General features: G+C 32.0%; 1 protein-coding gene and 1 pseudogene across 1 annotated transcript; one reads left to right on the top strand and one right to left on the bottom strand.

Annotated features, from left to right (window-relative positions):
- Nucleotides 1-13,396: 13,396 nt before the first annotated feature.
- Nucleotides 13,397-15,311, top strand: LOC132743382 (uncharacterized). Its single transcript, XM_060731898.1, has 2 exons — nucleotides 13,397-13,528; nucleotides 14,183-15,311. The coding sequence occupies exons 1-2, from the start codon at nucleotides 13,428-13,430 to the stop codon at nucleotides 15,309-15,311; spliced, it is 1,230 nt and encodes a 409-aa protein (XP_060587881.1). The 5' UTR covers nucleotides 13,397-13,427.
- An 805-nt stretch (nucleotides 15,312-16,116) lies between these two features.
- On the bottom strand, nucleotides 16,117-17,499 carry LOC132743381 (uncharacterized; annotated as a pseudogene).
- Nucleotides 17,500-17,941: the final 442 nt, after the last annotated feature.

Below are 17,941 nucleotides of genomic sequence, written 5' to 3'. Positions count from 1 at the left end.
AACAACACAATTGTGCCAGGATTTGATATCTGTGTTTGAAATTCTATGTTTACATTAGGCATGCACCGCATATTCTTCTGCCTGTACACTTTACTGAGTTTTAACTTGACATGCTCGTGTCTAACAGAAGTTATTAGATATTGAACTATGTCTTTGCAACCCATGGTTTACATTAGGCACAATTTGTTTTCTGCTGATATAGTTTGTTTAGTTTTGACTTCTCTATCTATAACTGTAAAGAAACACATGCACACAAGGATGCAAACTAGTAGATATATTTAATTGATCTACTTCATACTTTTACATAATAAGGTTATTTAAAAAGAAATATTGTTTATATATTATACATTACATATACTATTCTAAAGCTTTTAGGTATGTCCATTGTTTTGTATGATAACAATTGTACAAGTCTCTTTGCTATATAAATCTTACTTAACGATGCATTACAGTAAAAGCTACATTAAATAAATATGTAAAAACAAATTTGCCGCCGGCCTAAAAATCAAACATTCTATAGTTTCACAGTATTGTTGTAAATTTCATCAACAATTGTTCATAAATTAGGATTTTAAGCGGAAAACCCCACGGTAACACTAAAGTTCGTATACGAATTTTAACATGCAAATGAAGACTATAATCAGCTCGTGTATGCGCTACGTCACAGTTTTAAAGTTGCTATCCGGAACACAGCAAATATGATATTTTCTTGTGTAAACACACTTTAACCGTTTTAGCTTCACGGTGCACTAAGCCTGGGGTTCAGTGAAAGTAATCATCTCGTAAAAAGATTAAATTTGTATGAAAACATCCGTTACAATGCGGAAATATACCGTTAAATTAGGACTGCTACTTATAGTCATGTTTGTTGATTCAATATTGATGTACGGATGATCGGAAGGCGGAGTTTCTCATGCAAACAGAAATTGTACATCCCATTTCGCCACAATGAGGTTATCCATTTTTATGCTAATAAAACTCATTTTGGTTGCCTGGACAGCAAAATAAGACCTGGAGTCGATATAAAATCCAATTTATTAATGAAATGTCGCTATTTAGTTTTTTATGAAATTTATTAAATGTAGCTTTAAGTCAAATTAATCAATATATATTGAAGAGGATCATAAAATGTTGTACATGAAAAAAACTAAGCTAATGACTACCGGAAATAGAGAACTTTAAAACTTAAAAATAGAAAAGACCAACCCACTTATCAACTTTCAGTCCCAATTAGTTCTTTTTAATTTATCTAACACCACTATTGAGACCACTGATATTACAGTCAAGACCTAATCAGATCATTAGTTAGTTGTTATACATTTGCTTTGATTCTTTAGAGCATGACTCCTGATGAAACAAGGTGTTAAAACTGTTATGATTGGAATGTTATGAAGGTTAGAAAATAAACTTCAGAGTGGTTAAATGATACTTTCTGCACACTTTTTTAAGTACACAGTTATGCTCACCAAGATTCGTGTAAACTTTCAGGCCTACAGGTCAAATAGATTCTTAGCTCATCATGAACAAGTTGAAAATTTAAAATTTATACTAAGTCAATATACTAAGGGCAATAACTCTAACAAAACTAGATACAATTAATATGCAACGACCTTAATAGTGATGTTATCATTATTCCTTTTTAAATTTGTTCATTCTAACTCAATCACTCAAGGAACAAATAACACATCATAAAACTACGATATTTACTAAGACAAGAGAAATTTCTTTTCAAATACTGAACAAATCCATAATCAAACACCACAGTGCGCAACTACACATGACCAACATTCCTGTTAAGTTTCATGATTTTCTTAGCTACGCATGACACAAACTGAAAAATACAAATCTTTACTTTGACAAAGGCAATGACTGTGACGAAACAGAATAAATCCACAAGGAAACCCCAGGTGCAGACATTCACATGCTGATCAAAATTTTTGTATAATTATATGATCCTAGGTCAAATACTTTTTAAACTTTGTAGAAACAAAATTATTCAAATTATTCAAATTACTCATGAAATAGATAAGGTATTATATTGACTTACAGCTATTATCCCACATATTTTAAGCGTTGTTTTAATAAACTGCCATCAATAGATAAAGTTTAACCATAGGCTTGTGCATTTACATGGAACTAGTTGATTAATATATGTCTTGTCCGAAGAAAAGACATTAAAGTAAAGATTTTTCTATGTTAATGATACTGTTATTTAAACCGTTGCACTGTTTTGTTCTTTAATTATACACACATCCGTTAACTGGTTGCAAGTAGATCCGTTGGTTGCGGTAAAAAAAGTTGTGCGCTTGGTATTTGTTTATCCTGAAATAGATTGCCAAATATATCATAGAAAATTATGTCTTAAAAAAGAGACAACACGAGACAAACAGAAGAACAAATTTCGGTAATCCGATTAAAACTGATATTTATATAGTAGATTCCACCTGCAACAAGCTGTCCTACTCGCAACATTTTCATTGGCGTGAAAAAAAATGGTTGCTTATATACGGTCAAGCGAAACATAACAGCCGTTAAGTCACAGTTATCTCGTTAAATCTGAAAATTTACTTCCATGCATATTCAATAACTGTTAACAAATATGTTGATGTTGATTACACAAAATCCTTGCTAAGCAGATAAAGCCATTTTTTAAAAGCAGAATAATATTTCAATATTTCATTCGGTTTTCATACAATTTTAAATTCAATCCGGAAACAGTTATTTTATAATTATCTACTACACAAACTTTTCTATCTCCAACGTTTCGAGGGGTTAAACCCCTCTTTATCAAGGAGTTACTGTTTATTTTTATATAAATCACATATTTATCTTCTTACATGTCTTATCTTTAACTATGTTATGCATACAGGAAATGACGTCGTTGACGTCAACAATAAAAATTACGCAAAATATGATGATGACGTTTTCCGTCAAAATTGTTCCACTGCATAACGTTGCTCCCCTTATTTAATATTATTTATAATATTAACATAGCAAGAATAATGAAACTTATTTCATTGAAAATACATTAAAAATAATAATAATAATAAAACTGATAATGATAATAATAATAATTATGATTATTAAAAAAATTTCTACTAAAACATTCCAATAATATTTACAAAAGCAAATAATTTAATAATAATACAAATAATAATAGTAATAATCATAATAACAATGGTAATAATAATAACAATGGTAATAATAATAATAATAATGATAATGATAATAATAATAATAATAATGATAACAACAATGGTAATAATAATAATGATAATGATAATAATTACAACAATAATAATAATGAAAATAATAATAACCATGATGATAATAATAATCATAGTAGGAAATAACCGTAACAATAATAATAAGGATAATAACAATGGTAATAATAATAACAATAATGGTAATAATAATAATAATGATAATTATAACAATAATAATCATGAAAATAATAATAATCATGATAATAATAATAATAATCATAGTAGGAAATAATCGTAATAATAATAACAATCATAATAATAGTCATAATAATCATAACAGAAAATAACCGTAAACTTAATAATAATAATAATAACAGCAATAATAATAATAAAAGGTATAATAATAATTATAATAGTAATAATAATAATAATAATAATAGTAATAATGACAAGCGACATGTGAAGCAGTGTCTAACTAAAATTACCATGTTTTAGTAGTTAGAAAAATATAATTGAAAAAAAAAATAAAAATTAGATTGCGACAACGCAGTTTTACAAAAAATACCGATGAATGCAATAATAACTGTCATAATATACTAACTATCAAAACAAAAATAATATTGATAAATCCTTAAGTGCATATCACTATCAAATCATCTTATGAAAAATAATAACAATATCAACAACAATACCAACAAAGTGATTATGACGGCAACAATGATAATGGTAACTCTTATTTTGTTTTGATATTTAGTCCAATAGGTGACCATGTTTGTAATTTATTTATCCAAAATTCTTCACGGATCCGTCTGTAGATTGTACTTTTATTGTTATTTATTGATTCGATGATGTTGAATTTTATGTCATTTTCTGAATGGGCTGATGAATTAAAGTGGATAGACACAGGTTTGTCTCTGAATGCCCTTATATCCCAAATATGCTCTTTAACCCTCTCTTTAATGCTCCTCCCTGTTTCACCCACATATACAGGTTGATTACATTTCCCGCAACTTATCAGGTAAACTACATTCTTGGTGTCACCTAAAAAATGTAACAACAATTTTGTTGTGTGTAAAATAAAACCTTTTTGACAATAAGATAACAACTTGACACTTTTGTCCAAAAATATTTAATATTAGCTTTATACCTAACAAAAAAAAATGCAAGAACTGAGGTAATGAAGTTAACAAATATTTCTGTATATTAAATGTTATCATATATGTAAGCAAGCGATGTTTAGATTAAGTGACGTCACAAATATATATAGAAAAGCAAAATATGAAGTGCGTTGTGCCATATTCATCATAGATGTGAACAACTGAAATTAAATTTGTTTTTAAATATTGTTTATGTTTGTTTAATTTGGTTTTACGTCACATCGACACAGTATAGGTCATATCGCGACGTTCCAGCTTTACTGGTGGAGGAAAACCTCAGGTGCCCTTCCGTGCATTATTTCAGGCACGAGCGGGCACCTGATTAGAACCACCGACGTTCCGTAAAAGCTAGTTTTTAAATATGCTATATTTTCAAATGACATACTTTGTATGTGTTACAGCTACAATACAAAGATGCGTCTTTGGGGAAAGACAAAGCTGAATATGTAAAAGAATTACTTTAATCTCTAACGGTCTGCTTTTTTGCTTTTTAAGCGACACTATCTTATAATACATTATCATTTTTGCAAAATAACCAGTTATTTTGTGTTGACTTTGTCATAACATTATTAGTGAATCTGTTTTCAATGTGCATATTCTTTATCAAATAAAGATTGTGGGAATTTTGTTTTTACTTGTTTTTGATAAAAGGTATGGTGTGTGAAATGAGAAAAGTGATTAATGATTATGCTGTTACTTTGCTGAAACAAACACAGACTTGTAGTGGGGCTATCATTATTTCATCTTAAGCAGACACCTGTGTAAAAATGATGATAGTTTATGGTGCATGTTTATACATGTATATCAAAATTTATCAAAAATATCAAAATTAATTGATGGTATTTACTTGAAACTTTATGTTTCGCTTGAAATTATAGCTGAATCACCCATAGCTTTTAATCTTGAATTTGTGTAAATAACAGCCATTTTTGATGTTTGAAAATTTGTAGTTGAATAATTTGCATGCTAAATCAATCTTAGCAACTACTGAGGATACATTTATTCACATGAAGCATGTCTTCAGATGATTCGTAAGTTTTAGTATAGATTGAATCCTACAATTGATTTCTGTGAACCTAGAAACTTCTTGCTGAGATATTTGCATGGAAAATTAATTTGATTCAATTATTTAAGGCATTTACTTAAAGCTCGTCATAATTTAATGTCACTGTCAAAGAACTATAACTCTTATGTGGATTTTGACTAAATTCTGGCCCGTTGTGAACTTGAAAAGATAAATGTTTATTTTATCACGGCTACTGAAGTTCCATGTCTTTGATTATTAGTTATAGTAGCTTACAAGAATCATAAATCTGGTTTGAATGATTATTGAGTAACGCCAATGAAAGTTTAAAATATCCCTTGTAAAAGCTTCACAAGCTAGGGTAATCTTCACTACTTCTGAGGATTAAACTCTATTACTTTCAGTTTCATCAGAATGGATTATGGTATAATTATAGTTCTTTGTTTAATCTGCTATCACATACATTGTAGTGTGTGTGTTTTTGAAATTAATTGTCATCAAAATATGAAATTTCACAACAGGCTTGTACATTAATATGGACCTAAATATGGACCTAGATGACTACTATATTTTTTGTCTTACCAAGAAAACATCTAAGTAAAGTTTGACAATGTTTGTCATGATATAATTTCAAACCGTTGCAACGTTTTATCTTGTAAATATTTACTTAAATTATAAACAGACGCGTTATGTGGTTGCAAGTACATCCGCTGGCAATCTAATTAAAATCAGACATTCCGCTTTGAGGTTTGACCGTGATCAAAAACGAAATCATTTCTGGTGCACTTTCACGCAGCCAAGCATCGGCGAGCTTTCATAATTTTAAAAGCGATGTGGCTTCTTATCTTTAACCTGGGAAAACCAATACTGAGAAGGCAATTTTCACGATTTCGAGAATAAACATTGCGTTGTCCACGAAAACTGGCAAAATGGTTTTGCTCATTAAAATTGACTCTATTATCTCATGATAATTTGTTAAAAATTATTTCGAACATTTTTCTCACAAACATCAACAATTTGTTTAACTTCCACGAATACCGGTATGCTGATACTTTATCTAATGCCTATGTAAAAGCCGGTGATTGCATAGCTAAAATAGCTTTCTCGAGAAATCGGAAATATAAAGAATGCGAACCATATACGGTCGTCATCAGATCTACATAACAGAAATATGTAGATCTGAACTTTAGACAGATTGATCCGTTGGTTACGGATAAGGCAGCTGTTGGTAGGTCTTTTTATCCTGCAATCGATTGCTGCTCAATAAGTCATAGGAAATAATGTCTATAAAAAGAGACCAAAAAGAACATATCTATATAATCAGGTTTAAAAATTACATTTATGTAGTAATTTCTACCTGCATCAAGCTGACCTGCTAGCCATATGTTAACTAGTGTGATAGTAGGGGTGTTTATATCTGTGTTAAGTTTCACATAACAACCGTTAAATAACATTATCTCGTGGACACTGCGAAGTTAACTTCTATGCATATTTAATAACAACTAGAACTCCGCAAGTCGGATGTGTCGCCTTGTAAACAATGTAATTTAGGAGAAATGGCCAGGACAAAAATGAAATATGAAAAATAACAAAGGGCAATAACTAAAAAAATAATAAGTGCAGAACAGCAGTTTCTGTGCACTGCACTTCTTATCAATAAGATCTATCATTCTATGATGTTTCAAGTCCATAGCTTTCATACTTGAGGAGGAATGACCAGGACAAAAATAATTTAAGAAAATCAACAAAGGGCAATAGCTCAAAAAATAAGAAATGCAGAGTATCAGTTCTTATGCACTGCACTTTTTCTTAATGAGATCTATCATCCTATGAAGTTTCAAGTCCATGACTTTTATACTTTTGGAGAAATGGCCTGGACAAAAATTAAGTATGAAAATAAACAAAGGGCCATAACTCAAAAATTAAGAAATGCAGAGTACCTGTTCTTGTGCACTGCACTTTTTCTTAATGAGACCTATCATCCCATGAAGTTTCAAGTCCATAGCTTTTATACTTAAGGAGAAATGGCCCGGACAAAATTAAAATATGAAAATAAACAAAGGGTAATAACTCAAAAAATAAGAAATGCAGAGTACCTGTTCTTGTGCACTGCACTTTTTTTTAATGAGACCTATCATCCTATGAAGTTTCAAGTTCATGGCTTTTATACATTAGGAGAAATGGCCCGGACAAAAATAAAGTATAAAAATTAACAAAGGGCAATAACTCAAAAATTAGGAAGTGCAGAGTACCGGTTCTTGTACACTTCTTCTTAATGAGATCTATCATCCTATGAAGTTTCAAGTCCACAGCTTTTTTAGTTGAAGAGATATGGCCCGGACAAAATTAAATTATGAAAATTAATAAAGGACAATAACTCAAAAATTAAGAACTGCAGAGAACCGGTCCTTGTGCACTGCACTTCGGGTTATTGAAAGAACACGGGGGGGAATCACGTGACTTTGTATAGTAATACCCACGAGAAAATGGCGACTGCTGAGCCCCGGTAAGTACCTTATTATGTTAAATTAAGGTGAAAAACGTTTCTTAAATCAAAACAAAACCTAGCGTATCATATGCGCGTTAATTTTCTTCAAATGACAATACAAAGTGCATTATCCTACGTTTTGTGGTTTTTGAGAACATTGTTTGAATTGTGTGAAAATTGCACATTCAGCGATAGTAATTCGCACGAAGCGATATAACTTGGTACCAAAAAAAAAGGAAAATAAGCCTTCTTTTTGCACTTAAGACACCAAATCAATCATTTTATTGACATCTGTTCTTGTAGAATTCCATATAAAATTTTTTCGTTCGAAGGTCTGCAGCCTACAAATGTTTTTTTCAAGTGTTTAGTAAGTAAAACGAACAATTTCTGGATAGTAAGTTACACGAAAACAAAATAGTAAGTTTCACGCATAGTTTCCAATAGCTAACTAAAATGTGACGAAACTATTTTATAATTATTTGGTTTCAAATTTGCAAGTGTGTTCCGTCTACGGTGACAGAGAAACAAATATCGAGAGAGTATTTTAATAATAATTCATATTATTTCATAATACATGTATTCATATTCATATAATTGCATTAAAGATTACTTAACTTAAAAAAAAAAACTAAATGAGACATTGGCATTGATACTCAACAATGTACGTTACACTTGGCCCCTTTTCACGTTAAACTGGACCCACATCCGTTATCCTTAGAACTAGCTATATAAAGAAATAACTGTACGGAAGGAAATATTACAACACCATCATTTACTTTTTAGTAACTGCAATTTGGACCAAAAACGCAAAGGAGAAGACATTCGCCATATCACATTGATATTTAATGTCATCAGAGAACTGGTATAACAAGTTTTTATTAAATTTATTCTTTTACACACTGGCAGATTTTATAAATAAACCCAAGAAGTTTTGTTTAAACGTTATGTTTTACTATACGCTTATTTTCTTACCATGTGCAAATGTGTTGCGTCGTAAACTCTTACTTTTTGTTTGTGATAGAGTAAGTAAATAAGATATTCAGGGCGTCCATGGCCGAGTGTTTAATGCCATTGATTTTTATACGCTATGGATTCTAGTCCGACCAGAGTCCTTGAATTCTTTCATCAAACTAGCTAACAAAACGTCGGTGCTTTAACTCAGGTGTCCCGACATTGACGGTGTGATTTGAAACCCAGCATCTAAGATTGTTTTATGTAAATAGTTTTTTACTCCACTTGCCTTCACTTTAAAAAGTGTTAATATCTTTGACCGTTTGATTTCAAATATTCGTTTTTCTTTAAAGGTCAATTATGCCTCTTAAATGCTATCATTTTTATTTAAAAAAAAATCTGTTTATTTTTGATATCTTGTAAACATACTCATTTGCTAGATACTCAAACTACCTTTTGCATCTTTGGTTCTGTTGGAAAATGGTATACCTTTAGTGAATAAGTTTGTCTTATGGAAGTCAAAATACTACTTTGTTTACATTTTGCTACCTTAACGACACATCACTTAATGTTCAGCGCTACCTTTTTCAGTTGTAATAAAATTCTATCATGCGTTTTATCCATTATTTAAACATTATGAAACACATGTTTGACATTTCTAAAGAATTAACACAATATGGATTTCTGAGGCACAATGTGCCTTAATCATAACTTGTATCACTGTATCATTGTTTTTTTTGTTTTTTGTTTTGTTTTTTGTAAGAAGTTATTTTGTTCTTGCGAATTCTTAATAATATTTTCATGAATTAAGTAGCATAGTGACTAAATGTAACAAATACCGCCATATAAAAACATCAGCATTCAGTTAATAAACATCACCATACCAATTAACAAGCAATTATATTTGTTCATCTTCTTTCTAATTACAGTAAAATGAGGGCCAAGACACACCTGAAACTGCAGAGGTCAAAGAACTACTATCGCAACAGAAAAATAACACTGAGCCGTGTAATATCAAATCCCATCAAATGTTCATTTGATATATTATGATTACAACCAATTAAGCATTAGTTCTATAGACAAAAAGTGAAATATTTGATCTTGAATAATTGAAATAAGTATTTTCTATCTCTTTACATATGGACTTTAACTTTCTTTTAATGTATGTATGCTTATGTAAACTGTGCGTGAAACTTACTATTTTGTTTTCGTGCGACTTACTATCCAGAAATTGTTCGTTTTACTTACTATACACTTGCAAAGAACATTTGTAGGCTACATACCTTCGAAAATATATTTTATTTGGACTTCTACGATAACAGATGTTAATAAAATGATTGATTTTGTGTCTTCAGTGCAGAAAGTAAGCTTATTTTTCTTTATTTTGGTACCAAATTATATCGCTTCGTGCGAATTACTATCGCTGAATGTGCAATTTTCACACAAGTCAAGCAATGTTCTCAAAAACCACAAAACGTAGGATAATGCACTTTGTATTGTCATTTGAAGAAAATTAACGCGCATATGATACGCTAGGTTTTGTTTTGATTTAAGAAACGTTTGTCACCTTAATTTAACATAATAAGGTACTTACCGGGGCTCAGCAGTCGCCATTTTCTCGTGGGTATTACTATACAAAGTCACGTGATTCCCCCCCGTGAAGAAGCATGCATACTAAGTTTGTAGTCAATCAGACTTATAGTGACTTATGAGTTATGCTCCGGACAAGCTTTAGGGGACGCCGACAACGACGCCGACACAGACGCCGCCGACGCCGCCGACAAAAGTAACCCTTATATGTCACATTTTCAAGGCGACACAAAAACGTTGATGTTTTTTGCCTTTTTTGTGTGGGAGAGTAGATTTAAGGCCTTTAGATTAACTTTGTTTGAGAAAAAATGAGGTATTGCAATAGTCATGTGGTTTGTTGCTATTTCAGCATACCGGTATCCGTAGAAGTTAAACAATTGTTGATCTTTGTTAGAAAAAAAAGGCGCAAAAAGGCGCAAAAAATCAGGTCTCTGCAGCTAAGGTTAAGGTCAAACAGGGGTTAAAGTTAAGATAAAAAATGAAGATGAGTACAGGAACCATTGAGTCATCATTTATTGAGGGATTGTAATACAAATGTTCTTCTCATGACAAACGCTATGACACGTGCAATTTAGGTCAATTTATGCAAGGTGAAGGTCACTAAACATTATGAAACATATTGTCTTTGTCTGAAGCATATTTCCTATATGGAATAATTTTTATGATAGTTTATAGAAATGTTTACCACCCATCTGCGACATAAGATTGAAATACCTCCGTAGTTTAAATCTAAGACAATCTATGCTATTCAAAGTTTAGTTTGGGCATTACGATGGTGATTGATATAAAAGAGAAAATTATTTTATTTTTATGGCTGGGGGCATATACTGTAGTGTTACCATGTTCCATTATTCCGCCATCATCTGTTTCGGCAACAATTGCATACATTCAACTCAAATTTGTCATTTGGATATACCATAGGAAAATGCTGGTCAAGTTCGAATTTGGTCATGGTTCGATGATTTTTGACAGAACCATGCACATTGAAGAAATTTTCAGTTCCTTTTATTATCTCCCCAACAGTTGTACACATTCAACTCATATTTAACATATGGATACGTCTAATGAATGCCAAGCTCATATTTGGTCGTTGTTAGCGATTTGTTGCCCCTTATGCCCCTTTAACTTTGAGCAAAAAATAAATTTTTATTTTATGTTTATTATCTCTCCAACAGTTGTACACTTTCAACTCAAATTTTAGTTATGAATATTTTATATAAATAAGCTAGTCAAGTTCGAATTTGTTCATGGTTTGACTATTTTTTTGACCGAGTTATCCCTCTTGAAAATAATAAGAAATTTTCAGTTTCCTTTCATTATCTCTCCAGCAGTTGTACATATTCAATTCAAAGTTGACATATGGATACGACAAAGGATTACGTTTGTGAAATTCGAATTTGGTCATAGTTCGATGATTTCTGAGTTATGCCCCTTTAACTTTGAAAAAAAGAAGAATTCTTTCAGTTTCAATTCGTTATCTCCTCAACAGTTGCACTAAAATTCAATATAGGGATATTTCATAGAAATACGCAGGTCAAGTTCGAATTTTGTCATGGTTCGGTGATTTTGGACAAAGTTATCCCTCTTAAACGTTGGAAACTTTTTTTACCTGTTGTCGCACCCTTACTTTTGTAGAAAAAGTATGTAGAAGCTTGAAAATCACATATGCATGTATTTAACCAGAATAGTCGAGTTCGAATTTGTTTTTTTCGATGAGTTTTGACAGAGTTATCCTTCTTGAACTTTGAAAAATCTGAAGTTTGCACTTTCTGCTATAGCATTTGTAGGAATGCATGTCCGACGTTGACACTGTATTTTCTGATATTCAAAATAAATCAAGATTTAATTTTCTCATGATCAGATGTTTCTTAACAGTTATCACCCTTGAACTTGCAAACAAATCACTATTGCTAATGATTATCTCGGCTACAGATATGCAATTTGCACAAATATAACACTGGATAGTTTCAAGGTTTTGAATTTACAGGCATAAGTAACGGACCTGGGAAGAAAAAGTATGACCAGATTAATAAAGAAAACCTGAGTTCATCTTAAAAATAAACTCTTAACTTCAAGTATGTTTTCAGAGGGGTCATAATTTCACAATTTATTAGTTTTAGTTTTAGACACATTGAAGATCAACAAAGGTTTTTATCAATCTGGTCAAATTTTTTCTTCCGATGCCCGATACTCGTGCCTGTGACACGAATGTGGTCCTTCTCCACCAGTAAAGTCGTGAAGTCTCCATCTGTCTTATAAAGTGTCGTTGTTACTTTAACTAATAACAAACAACATTGACATGAACAGAAGGTCATGAGCTTTTAAAGTTTATCAAGTTACACAACTTGGAAACTTTGTAATTGGTCGTGAAATGATTTCCTTCCTGAGCTGACACCACACAGTAATAAGGGTGAGAATGTGCAAAAGTAGCGCAGAATAAAGAAACTGATGAGTGTCTACGGTTTCTGAGATATGATTTTTTTTAAACTTCATTAAGCATAGTTCAAAGACATCTGTCGTACGTAGCAATATTTTTCTTTAAATGAAATAAAAAAGTTATTTTAGCTTTACGATTTCGGAGAAAAAAGCTTTTGCTACAGTCATGTTGTCGTTGCTGTAGCCAATGCTGTTACCGTTGTCTTTCGAAAATTTTATGGTTGGAAATATTTTTATGCAATATCTAAGTGGATTACCTTAATACTTAGACATAATAACCCTTTTGACATGACGGTCCAGCTGACCATACTGAACATGACCTTCCCTCATAAATGACATTGACCTTCAAGGTCAAATGTTTCAAGTTTGCTTATGTAACTTTGTTTTTATAGTTTTATGAAAGAATGGTGAATAGTAGTGGATTAATGCCCTTGATTAGCACAGGTGGCGCTCTGCCTCTATTGGTCCTTCACTGATCGATCGATAACACGCTAGCTTTGACATTTCACCTGCTGACTCATACACGTTTTTATTACTTATTTGATTATAAGTTTGTTTACATTTTAAATGCAATAATGGAGTCGAAATATGATACTTTGATGACGGAAGAATTGAAGGCTGAGTTAAAAAAACGTAATGCTAAGTTATCTGGATGTAAAAGAGAGTTGATAGAACGGTAAGGATTTTTTTTTTATTTTCGCAATTGTTAGCCATATTTGGTGAAGAAGTTAGCGTTTTTGGCATGTTGTACCGTTGTATTTTTTTCGAAGTGCGGTGAATATTGTCTGAAATGAATGTAAATTGTCTGATAAAAGTATTTACAATAATAACAATCATAGTTAAGGTTGTCAATATTGATATTATGTTTACCGTTAATTTTCAATGAAGTGGCTGGGCTGTGATAAAAAATCATGCTCTGTCAATAGTCATGAAAGTAATGCTTGTGTAATAACTATAGATTCTTGTTTTATTTATAATAGCAGTTATAAAATTTAACCCTGATTCTCAAATAACTTCCTGCGTTTTTAATATTATTTTATAATAAAATTCAATATACATACAGAACCAGTTGTTTACTAGATTCTATTTATGCTAGATATGCAGGGTCAGGTCAGCCCAGTTAAAAGTTACTTGGCACTCGATATAGTTTGGCCATATAGAAACTCAACACGGGTCAACTCGACCCAATTATTAATGTTACTCTATATTATTTGTTTTATTGCATTCCAATTTATATTAAACATATTTGTTTCATGTTTTCATATGTAAATATTTACAAGTTAGATTATTAATCAATACTCATTATACTGTATTGATTTTATATTTTCAGACTACAAGCATATGACCGCAACTGTAACTTTGGGCAAGCTGAGATTCTATCTGAGAAAGAATATACAATGATGTGTCCAGATCCCCTTACATACAAGGATTTGAATAGTGACAAGAAAATTCCATGTGTGAACATAGAAGGAATTGAACATTATTTAAATAAGTTTGAAAAGTCTATGGATACTACTCCTGTAGGGTTATATCGTGAGAAACATTTGTGTTACCTGAGAGTATGTTATGATGGCGACCTTTGTTACTTAAACAGTGCTTGTCGGGCTGAAATGAAGAAGTCGATCACCTATCATATAGATATTTGTTTGACTGGGAACAGTGATATTGAAGAGGCACAGTGTGAGTGTGCAGCTGGTATGGGTCCCAGCGCACACTGTAAACATATCTGCACAGTCATTTATGCTGCACATGTATTTTGTAAAACCGGATCTGTTCTTGTGGAAAATACATGTACAGAAAAACTTCAGTCTTTCCACCATGTGAAAAAACCTAAAGGTTCACCTGTCAAAATGCGTGACTTACATATGGATGGAGCTGATGAAGCAACGAATGTTGATTTTGACCCACGTCCACAAAAATTCCGCAAGATGTCCAACTACAGTGATTTCTTTAGGAACACTTGTCTCAATTTTAAAGGAGTTTCAAAAATGCCTATTTTTCAATTGTTTGAGCCTGCAAATGTGCGTGGTTATATCCATGACCACGACTACCTTCAGAAAACACAAGAGGACATTTATTTGGAAAGTCTCCTTAACATTAGTCTTGAAAAAGCAAACGGTATTGAACTAAGAACTCTGGGTCAAACAAAGAACAAGCTCTGGCATGAACACCGCAGTATGCGCATTACTTCATCGCACTTTGGACGGATATGTAAAGCCACAGAAAGGACAGATCTTAATAAGTTGGCTGATGAACTTTTAAACCCGAAACCATTTCATGCAAAGGCTACCGATCATGGAATCAAATATGAGACAGAGGCAGTAAGAAAATATGAAGAAAAACTAAAATGTAAGGTGAATCAATGTGGACTTTTTGTTTCTCATGACTTCCCCTATTTAGGAGCCTCACCTGATGGCATTACATCCTCTGGTGTTCTGCTGGAAGTGAAATGTCCATAAAAAGCTCGTGGTATGGAGATCACAAACAAGACAGTTCCTTACATGAAGAAAAGAGACAATATACTATTACTTAACGAATCTCATAACTATTATTATCAGGTTCAGGGGCAGTTGTTCTGCACTGGTGCACAGTTTTGTGATTTCTTTGTTTATTCAATTGCAGAGACTCAAAAGTGCTAAGAATCCAGCGAGATGATGAATTCATTTCAAGTATGGTAGCAAAATTGCAGACATTTTACAGACAATTTTTTGAGCCGAAACTTTTAAATAAGCATTTTTACAATGATTACAGAGCATAAAGGAAAATGAATTTGAAATGATAATGCTTGATAAATGATCACACAAGCTAAACCTTAATAGAGGCATTGATAAACTGTTATATCAGAAAATATTGAAAGACAAGTGATAACTTAAATTTTGGTAACATTTTATTCAGCAATTATAGCAATATAAAGATGATGTTAATAAAAAAATATAGAATTTCTATATCTTTTTCACAAAAGTCAGCTGTAGCATTTAAACATAAAACTAAGTACAGTTGATAATGGTCTTCATGTATTATTTAAACTTAGTGACTGTAGTTCATGCCAGTAAATACTTTGGTGATATAATATGTACACACATACAGGATACATCCAAATACTTTGTGATATACATGTATATGTATACACTTTGAGGTTATATGACACTACCAGATACTTGGTGATATATTGTATACACTTTGAGGTTATATGACACTACCAGATACTTGGTGATATATATGTATACACTTTGAGGTTATATGAGACTAACATATTACCGGTCAACCAAAAGGTTATTTAACCCATCCCGAAACTTGTTTCTTATGCATATATATCATTATGAAATATGATCTTGAATTGTTTTAAAAATATTAAAATTGTAAATTGATATCAGTTTTTGCTTATTTATTTACTTTGATTCATATCCTAGGCATATTTTGACACGATTCTTAAGCGGAAATTGCATAACATAAAGCAAACATTTAAAATGTCAGATGAAAGTTTTGCTTCAGTCGCAGACAGTGGCTCTACTAATATTTTAAATGTTTTTGCAAGACCAATGACACGCTCAATGTGCACTCTTTTACTGGAGACTTTCCTGTCTTTAACAACAGTTGCAATTGTCATTCTGTTCTTCTTTTTAAAAAAAGTTGGTATGTTGATATGTACATCTCGGGGAGCAAATAAGTCCTGAACATTGAAACCTTTGTCTGCCATAATGCTGTCTTTGGGGCCAACAAGGTTGACAAGGGAACTGCGCTCTGTTATTTGCTTGTCGCTAGTACTTCCTCCATATGCTTCCGAGAGAAATGATTCTTAACCACCTGATGTCCCTCCAACCAAAATTTTGGTTGTATTTCTATTTTTGTATGTTGAAAATGTTTGTTGTTGAGCTTTAGGATTTTTTGGTTTTTTTACTGGACATTCCGTTCCATCTATAATGACACGTGTGGATGGGAATAATTTCTTAAAACCACTAGGGGCAAAGTATTGAACTAGTTCCTTTGATGGCCACATGTCTAATTCTTGCCACTGAAGAGCCATGAATTCAATCCAGGTTATAATGATGTTTCTAACTGCTATGTCAGAACACTTGAAATTTCTGCTAAGCTCAAAGTTGGGTGTATGACGCCTCAGCTTCATCAAAACCATAAAGAATTGATCTGGAACACTAATGGATGTGATTTGAAAATATATATAAGTCAGACAGTATGCAGCCGGTCCTAATGTTTGCAATACAAAATAAAACTTGGAAATGTCTTCCAACCCAGTATAATAATGGACACCTTGAGGGTCATTTCTAAAGTCCTCTATTGTAAATCCTTGCTGGTCTAATGTTTGAGTTTGAACTGACATAAATTTAACTTGTCCAACTTCATCATTTGAAACATCATTTGTTGAAATGCTGTCATTTTCACATTGTATCTCTGTACAATAACCCACTGATAAATCCTCAAGATCAGTGCTGGTTTGCATTACTTCAATATCAGGATTTATGTTTTCCTTCCCTTCTACACAGTTATTTATGTCATCTAGAAGTTTCCGCTTCATTGCTAAACTAGATGCATAACGACTTGAGCGCTCTTCATTTTCAGGTTTAGGTGTTTTCCATGCAAACACACTTGGTACAGCAGTTCTCTTCAAAGTTTTTCTTGACGGGGTTGTCCCTGAAGAAATGAATTATGTATTTTTCATGATAAAAGCCACTTCAAACAAATCAAAATTCAGGTACGATAGTGCAAAATGGTAAGAATTCCAAGATGGAATTGAACGAGATGCCATAGACTGACTCTCAATTGTTAAAGAAGGGGGGGGGGTGTAGTGATTATGAGATAGGGAGAAGTGTAGTAATAAAGCATCTTTTCATAATAACCCTTATGGGCTTAATCTTTGACTAGAATCTACATCTAGATGAGATGAAATGATGGTCAACATTTGGATCCTTTGTTAAAGGTCCCTTCATATGGGTGTACATACAGTATACTATTCTATAGCTTAAAATATTATTTCATTAAGTGAACAAAAGATATGTCTAAAATTCTGAACATCCATTTAAAGGTTTTAAGCTACAACATTGATTAATATAAGTAACAAACCATTATATCTATC

Source organism: Ruditapes philippinarum, unplaced genomic scaffold (genome assembly GCF_026571515.1).
Source record: "Ruditapes philippinarum isolate M1 unplaced genomic scaffold, ASM2657151v2 ctg18149_1_1_1_1, whole genome shotgun sequence".
Lineage (NCBI taxonomy): Eukaryota > Metazoa > Mollusca > Bivalvia > Venerida > Veneridae > Ruditapes > Ruditapes philippinarum.
This window is presented reverse-complemented; position numbering and strand designations above follow the sequence as displayed.

Excerpts from the sequence above, each read along its gene's own strand:
- LOC132743382 (XM_060731898.1), top strand. The coding sequence starts at position 13,428 with ATGGAGTCGAAATATGATACTTTGATGACGGAAGAATTGAAGGCTGAG. Across the intron at positions 13,529-14,182 it reads AAAAGAGAGTTGATAGAACG|ACTACAAGCATATGACCGCA; the intron begins GTAAGGATTTTT and ends TTATATTTTCAG.